The sequence below is a fragment of the Peromyscus maniculatus genome, chromosome 23, assembly GCF_049852395.1.
Source record: "Peromyscus maniculatus bairdii isolate BWxNUB_F1_BW_parent chromosome 23, HU_Pman_BW_mat_3.1, whole genome shotgun sequence".
Taxonomy (NCBI): Eukaryota; Metazoa; Chordata; class Mammalia; order Rodentia; family Cricetidae; genus Peromyscus; species Peromyscus maniculatus.
In genome coordinates, this window is record NC_134874.1 from 4,704,051 (window position 1) to 4,712,051 (window position 8,001).

The 8,001-nt window shown below is 59.6% G+C and overlaps 1 protein-coding gene across 2 annotated transcripts in view; it reads left to right on the top strand.

The window, feature by feature from the left end:
- Mvk (mevalonate kinase) overlaps positions 1-6,977 on the top strand; it is an 18,383-nt gene extending 11,406 nt beyond the window's left edge. For both annotated transcript variants that reach the window (XM_006993940.4, XM_042268453.2), the window contains 4 exons: positions 2,029-2,119; positions 2,420-2,536; positions 5,275-5,428; positions 6,335-6,977. In XM_006993940.4, coding sequence (XP_006994002.2) covers positions 2,029-2,119; positions 2,420-2,536; positions 5,275-5,428; positions 6,335-6,483 — 511 coding nt within the window. In that variant the 3' untranslated portion in view covers positions 6,484-6,977. The remainder of the gene's footprint in view (positions 1-2,028; positions 2,120-2,419; positions 2,537-5,274; positions 5,429-6,334) is intronic.
- Positions 6,978-8,001: the final 1,024 nt, after the last annotated feature.

Sequence of the window (8,001 nt, forward strand, 5' to 3'; positions counted from 1 at the left end):
CCTGTGCAGACTGAATCTTGGCACCCAGTGTTTCTGCCGTCAGCGGGAAGACTGGGGACAGGGACTAGATATGGCAAGTAGGAGCCCCTTGGGGCCGAGGTGGGCTGTGTGGTGGTTTATGTGTTGGGGGGGTCACTAGTGCGCTCTTGCTGTCCTCACCCGTGGTGGTTGTCACAGATAGGCACCAGGTCCTGGCACACTGCCCTAGCCAGCTGAGTCACTCGGTTAGTGGCTCCCCGGCCTTACCTGTGCCTGTGGAGACTTCCCCTTCCAGCTCGGGCCTTCTGCAACTCTGCACAGTGGCCTCTCAGCCTTGGCTCCATCAGTATTAGGCTGTCTGTCTGTCTGTCTGTCTGTCTGTACCTCACAGGGTGTTCAGCAGCATGCCAGGCCTCCACACACTAGATACCCAGAGCACCCCGGAGCTGGGATGATCAGCAGTGTTCCTCAGTGGAAGCTGGTCGGATGGGGTTCCCGGGGGCCTCGGATGAGGTAGCGCCGGGACAGAGGGCAGAATGAATAGGAGTCACGCAGCTGTGAGGAGGGACAGCCTCGGGAGGAGTGGATGCAAGTGCAAGGGTCCTGTGGCTGGTGTGGAGCGGCAACGGGGAGGCCGGGGTGACGGGGTGACGTGTGCACCGAGGAAGGGAAGAGATGGGTGACATGGAGTCAGGGGAGGCCAGGCCCAGATCACACAGGCCCTTCCAGCTGCCTTCCGCAGAGAATGTGGGTGAGGATGAAGATGTCATTCCCAAGCTCCCCAACCCGCAAGCGAGTCCCGCCTTCATCCTACAGCTGGCTTGACGGGCAGCCTTCTCCCCCAAACCGCACATGGCGCCATTCCATACAAAGTGCCTCGTTTGTGGCATGGCTGCGGGTCCCGCCTCCCTGAACACAGCCTTTTTTGAGTGACAGGCAGTCTTTAAAGGGGAAAGAGACTGCTCATCTTCGGAAGTTTAGAAGAGGCAAGCGCCAGCTGGCCGGCCTTGGGTGGGAGTCGTTTCCCGGGCTTCTGGGCAGTGAGCCGGGGTCGGCGGCCTCTCCACCTCAGCTGCAGCTTACAGTCTCCAACTGCGAAGAGGGAGAATAAAGGTGTGGGGTCCATGGCTCCCAGCCGTCCCGCAGGGGTGCATGCATGCAGGTTCTCCACCTCCATCCCACCCCAGCTCTCTGAAGGGCAGAGTGCATAGCAGGCAGGAGCCGCTGGTTCCTCCTGAGGCGCCCGCACAAGGACAGTCGGGAGCGGTCGGTGTCCCCCGTCCATGCTGGGGAGTCTGCCTGCTGCAGCCTCGGGGCTGCCCCCTCCTCCACAGCAGCCGGGGCTCTGGCTCCTGTGGCCACGGCAGGCTCCCTGCCTGGATTGCTGCTCCGGGCGCTGTAGAATGGGCTCATGGGGGGGTGAGGGGTGGCTGACCTCTGCAGCCCTGCCTGCTTGCTCCCCCCCACGGGGACCACCACAGACACGTGACAGATGAACAAGCACCCCTACGCTAGAAATCCGAACTCAGACATGGTGCCCAAAGCTTTGGGACTGCAGAGCACTTCTGGGCTAGCTTAAGAACAGTCAGCAAGTGACACCATGCAGATAGTCCTGGGTCCCCAGAACCTGGAGATCTGGAGCATGTCTGCAGAGGGGTGTTAGCATCTCTCCTTGTGCCCCCCATCCCCGCTTCAGCCCCACCTCAGCTTCAAGGTTGGGCACCCCGTGCCTCCGACCCTCCCTGCACGCTGCCATAGCTACTTTGAACTTATAACCCACTGAGGGGTCATGACCTCCAGACCCCCCATGTGCTCCTCCAACCCCATCTTTACCCTAGTGGTCTTTCTCCCTTCTCAGTCCTTTTACCTCATGATGGTGAAGCCTTGGAGGACCTCTCTCCTCTCCTCTCTGCCTGCTAGTCCCTAGACCAAGCTGGGGTCCCCCGTGTGCTCTCCTTGTGCTGTGCCGTCCTGGGCCTGCACTTCCGCCCCAGGATGGGGTGGAGTCCTGGCCTGGCTCCTCCACCCTGCCGTATTCTCTCACCACAGGCTCCCGGCCCTGCAGATCCTGCTCACTAACACCAAGGTCCCACGAAGTACCAAGGCCCTCGTGGCTGGCGTCAGAAGCAGGCTAATCAAGGTGCTCCTGGGTGGAGGGGTGCTGTGGGTGTTGGGGACAGGGAAGTCTCGGGAGGCGGTGTGAACGGAAAGGAAGGTGCCGACTGTGGTGGTCACTGCTAGGCCGGAGTCGGGGAGAGACTTTTGGAACCGGCCCGCCCGCCCCTTTAGTCACACTGGCTTTGTGGCAAGGATTCCCCCTACAGATGTCAGGGCAGCTGCAGGACAAAGGCCAGGCCAGAGGAGATTCCCCGTGGGCTGGTGCAGCAGCAGGGCCCTCCCCTGTCCTTGGAGCTCACGTCCTGCCCTTCCTTCCCTACAGTTCCCTGAGATCGTGGCCCCGATCCTGACCTCCATTGACGCCATATCCCTGGAGTGTGAGCGCGTGCTGGGGGAGATGGTGGCAGCCCCGGCCCCGGAACAGTACCTCGTCCTAGAAGTAAGCTGCCACTGGCCAGCTGCCGTCCAAGCAGTGTCTCTCCCTGCCCTCAGTCGGCCCAGGCCTGGGCCCTGAGCATGTGTGTGCCCATGTGGGCAAGCATGTCTTTCCTGGAAGCCTGGCCCTGAGGCCCTGTGGGCAGGTGTGGGTCACAAGGTTGAGGAATAGCCCACACGGGCAGACACTTCATCTTGCGGACCCCCATTCCCTATTCGTCCTGGGGACATGCCTACCTTCCCGCTTCCACTCTGTGCTGGCTCTGGGTGTCCACTCAGCAGCCACCCGCCGCTTCTGATCCGGCAGGTTCTGAAGTTGTTCTGGGGTCCTCTAACTGTGGCCAGCACCATTCAGGTGATTCACCGTCAGCCTCTGAGCAGGCCGGTGTCCGAATTCTCTTTCATGCACTGCCTGCTGGTGGCCCCACTGGGGTGTCACAAGCTTGTTACAGTTCCAGGGTCTCCTGTTCCCAGTGCCCATGTGCCACCAGCTCAGAGAGCCAAAGGCTCCCTCTCAGACACGGTCCATCTGTTCTGGTAAATTAGGCTGATGGTAAAACGCCATCTGGCCTCCCTTAGAGTACAAGGGGACCCAGCAGCCCCGGCTGTAGCAGCCAGGCAGCAGCAGTCATGTGAATGTGCAGGCAGGGTCCCTCCAGATGGCCCGGCACGCTCCTGCTCTGCTTGGCTTTTAGTTCTGTCCTAAATACCTGCTGCAGCCTCTGTCCACCCTGGCATTCCAGTGTGCAGCCTCTCAGGGAAATGTCGCTCTTGCACCTTGCAGCTACCTGTGTCTCCATTTTACAGACATAAAAGTTGAGGTCCAAAATGGCTGTATTCCTCCTGTGTGATCCAGCTAGTGGGTGGCAGAACCAGGACCCAAACTAATGCCTCCACTCAGCAGATTTTATATATTTTTACTTTTTGAGACAGGGTCACACTGTGTAGCGCCGTCTGGCCTGGAATTCACTATGCAGACCAGGATAGCCTCAGACTCAGAGATCCCCCTTCATTGTGCACCATCCCACCCGGAACCACTCGCAGCTTTACTGAGCACCTACTGTGCGCTGGGCACAGGGCCTCCGTGTACTCTGGAGCCTCTCTCCTCCTTCCCCAGGCTCCCTCCTGCAGCCCCGAATCCTGCTTCCCCAGCTCTTGTTTCCTTCCGTGTTCAGGATGGCAGACCTGGGCGGGAAAGGAACAAAGATCGAGGACCGCTCCGAGTGCGCTGTCAGGCCCCGAGACTGCCGGGGAGCAGCACGCTGATTACACAGCGTGCGTATTTTTGGCGCCGCGGCGCTGAAGTGCGCAGCTCCGTTCTCGGGCAGCTCCGCACATGAAGCAGCGAGCTATTCCCTCCTGTCACGGTCTGTCATCTGATCCTTGACAGACTTTGGATCAGAATGTGACAGGTGTCTGGAACCTGCCTTGACAACCTGACACCTGGAGCTCAGGCACAGGGAGGCCCCACAAGTCTTCTCCACACGCAGCAGCCCACGGGGCTCGTGAAAGGCACCCGGGGCTGCCACCAGGCCACACTGCCCGGTCTGCCTGTTTGTCAGAAGGCTGGGAAGTGGGGCGGGCCTGAGGGAAGAGCACCTGGCAGACCCTGGCAGAGCCGCCTCGGTGCTGGTCGGCCCTCAGCGCACAAGCATCCCGAGCCCCGCGCTCAGAGCGGTGCACTGCACAGCACAAGCCACACGAGCTCCCCTGAGCAAGAGGAGGCGTCCGAAATGCCAGGGGGGTTCTTGCGAGCAGAAGCGCTTCCGGCACGGACTCACTACCTACTAGATGGGGGGTCCCAGACAGGTTTTTTTGCCCGCAGCCCTCAGTGCCCCTCCCCTTTTATGAAGCGCGATGGTGGTAACACACACTGATAGGCGAATGTTTGCACAGTCTGGGCATTGTGCAAAGTCCTCCCCTTCACACAGCCAGGAGGCGGGCAGACCTCACACCATCTGTTTCCGTGGCGGAAACACTCTAGCGAAGCACCCCGCCTAAGGGCCTCACCCTGGCCTGCCTGAGTCTCAGGTCCAGAGGGGAGCACAGAACCCGGCCGGGTGCGCCTCCCCAGTGCGCAGTCTGTACTCAGCATCCAATACAAGGCAAACAGTGGCTGCCTTTAGCATTTTATCCGCATGCTCCTTTTGGTTGGCAAGCAGCAATTTTATTGCACATAATTGAAGAAACCTCGACAAATATTTAGCTGTTTCCTCACTTGTGACCCTGCTGGAGTGACAATTTGGTTCTCATTCTGAAAACCTGCCCAGGAGGCAGTGGTAGGGTGGCATATTGTTTGAGACGTTGTCACTCGCAAATGGCAAACGTGCCCCCACTAGCCTTTAGCGGGAAAGGAACTGTCTCCTAAGTGAGGGACCCGTGGTAATGGCTTCAGGCGTAGCTTGATCCAGAGATTGAAGCCAGGTGGTTTGGAATCTTTCATGTGATCTCTGGTCACGTGGACAGGTTAGGTGGCCAGTGACTGAAGTCAGCTAGTTTTAGCCATTCCGGTGATGGGGACCCGCTCCCTGTTTGGCCAGCTTAGATTATGTGCCTGCCCCATATAGTCCAAGGGCCGGGCTCGCACTGGCCTCCATGGCGGGAGGACGGACTTGGTTCTAGTCATCCAAGTCCCACATAGAGAGCATGAGCCTCCCCACATCAGCAGCTGCCAGCCGGGCGGGAGACGTGGGCTGGGACGGGGGTTTCTGATCAGGCAGGAACAGATGGCACCTTTTCCAGGAGCTGATGGACATGAACCAGCACCACCTGAATGCCCTCGGAGTGGGCCACGCCTCCCTGGACCAGCTCTGCCAGGTCACAGCAGCCCACGGACTCCACAGCAAGCTGACGGGTGCAGGTGGCGGCGGCTGCGGCATCACCCTCCTGAAGCCAGGTACGGGGACTGGAGCTCTGCTTTGTGACCGTGGGCAGGTTCATTAACCTCTCTGTGCCTTGGTTTCCCCTGGGGAAACGGAAGAGCACAGATAGGCTGCGGGACGATCGCTCCTGCTCAGGGAGCAGCGTGTGGCAGGAAAGTTCATGTGCTCCAGGCCGCTCCGCCACCTCCTGCCGCAAGCTTCAGACACAGCCAGGGTGGGCTCCCACCCCACCCTTGTTCACTGGGAAACAGGCGTGAGGTTGACCTAGTGGCTGGGTGAAATGGCCATGCTCAGTAGCCTTTGGGGAGAAGACCCAGGAATAGACTCGGGAAGGGAGCCCCAGGCCAGTCCAGAGTGCAGGATTTCCTGCTGCAGGCGTACCGTAAGCATCCGGTGATACCACCTGCCTCCACCCACTCTGGCCTGCTTGCCCTCCTCCCCCTCCTCCTCCTCCCTCTGTTTCCTCACTGTGTACAACCCACCAGGGTTCCCAAAGCCCCTTGCTCTTGGTAGTGGCATCTGGCTTCAAGGAGCGTGTGGGCCTCCCTCTAGGAGGCCCTGAGTGGTAGCTACTGGTCCAGGGCCAATGTTAATCATGAGAGAATGCTTTAAGGGCATGCCCAGTCTACCAGGTACTGGCCAGGCCCTCAAGTGGGAGTATGGCCAGCGTCAGCCCTGTTCCCAGATAGGGAAACTGAGGCCTGTATGGGGATTAAGCCTGAAGCCACATAACCAGCTGATGCTTGGCAAGGCTGGTCCAGGTGATTAGAGTCCATGAGGAAGATGTGGACTTGGTACATGGCCCACAGGAGCTACAGGGAGCCTCTGACACTGCAGATGCACAGTAGGAGGGCCCCACCCCAGGGGTGGGAGTGTCCGCCGCAGCACCATCCACCGTCCTGACTGCCTTCCCTCTCCAGGTCTAGAGCGGGCCAACGTGGAGGCTGCCAAGCAGGCCCTGACTGGCTGTGGGTTTGACTGCTGGGAGACCAGCATTGGAGCACCAGGGGTCTCCATGCACTCAGCTGCCTCCATAGACGACCCTGTCCGACAAGCCCTGGGCCTCTGAGGTGACGCAACACTTCGGTCCTGCCGAGAAGCCTCTCACTGGAGTATTCTGGGGCTGGAGTTGGCCTCTGTGTTGGTCAGTGACACCTTTCCTGCGGGCAGCGCCTTCTAGACTCTGAGAGGTGCCACCTCGGTGACCCGTCTGTACGCTGGCATTTCTGGAGCCAGACAGGCATCAGTTGTGGGGTCTCCAGAGATGGCAGGCTGATACAGGCCTTTGCCTTGGAGTCCTCATGGGTGCATCTGCCTGGGCCTGGCCTCCGTCTGCCTCACTCACACTCTGTGGCTCTGGGCCATGTGTCCTTCCGTCCAGCCAATCCAAGGCTCCTGAGGAACTGGCTGGCCGGTGGTTTCTGTCTGCTGTCCTCTCCCAGGGATCACCAGCTGAGGCAAGGCATGCTGACTGTTCTATCTCTGTGTGGACATGTGGGAAAGGTGCCCATGAGGGAAATAAAGAGATCGCACAGGCAGACGCTCAGGGCCTGTGGGAAAGCAGGGCTGGTGTACTCTGCTCGGACCTCATCCTTCCCTCTCCAGTGCGCCCCTCCTCTCTCTGGGAGTTCTGGGGCTGAAGGAAACAAGACTCCTGTCACTCTGCTGTGTAGCTCGGAGAGGGAGTTTCCCCAGGTAGCACTTGCTGAATAAGGACAAGGATATATCTGCCTCAGTCACAGCACAGAGAGAGCATGGCTACACTGAGTGCCCGCCAGTGCGCACAGCGCTGAAGCCTTGGGAATGAACCTAAGGCCTAAGACACCCCTTGCTTCTTTTTGTTTGGTTTTCCAAGACAGGGTTTCTCTCTGTAGCTTTGGAGCCTGTCCTGGAACTCACTCTGTAGACCAGGCTGGCCTCGAACTCACAGAGATCCGCCTGCCTCTGCCTCCTTAGTCCTGGGATTAAAGGCGTGCGCCACCACTGCCCGGCCCAGCCCTCTCTTCTGATGTCAGCTGGCTAGATGGAGGGAATGCCCTGGATGGCGGGGTCCACCAAAGCCTGGTACACCAGCACCTCACCCACAGAACCCCTGGGAGCCGGGGGCCACAGTAAAGCTGGGCTGGGCTTAGTTTGTCTCACAGGACTTGGTGTGTGGTGTGTGTTTGCCCTCAGCCGCTAGGGGGCAGCTGGTGCCTTTCCCAGCACCCTCGGGAGAAGGGCAGGGGGGAGCTGGGTGGGGATGGGGGTGGGGTGGACACCAGCAGGAGGTCACTGCCAGCAGACTTGGCAGGTCTGTGCCCCTGCCCTTCAGAAACAAGTAATGCATGAAGCGATAATACTCACCTGAGCACTCGTGGGCCATCCCGTGCCCAGCTTCACAACGTGGTCAGCAATCTCACCCTCATTTAACAAACCAAGAAGCTCAGGGATGTTGGGTAATTGTCCAAAGCCACAAAGCGGATAAGTCCCAGAGGCTGTCTGATTTCCGTAGCCGGCCGTGAACCTGCTCTGCCCTGGCCCCGCTCCCCCTCAGGCTGGCGGCGACTGTAACCACCTGTAGCATGAAGGCTCACGTGTTTTTACC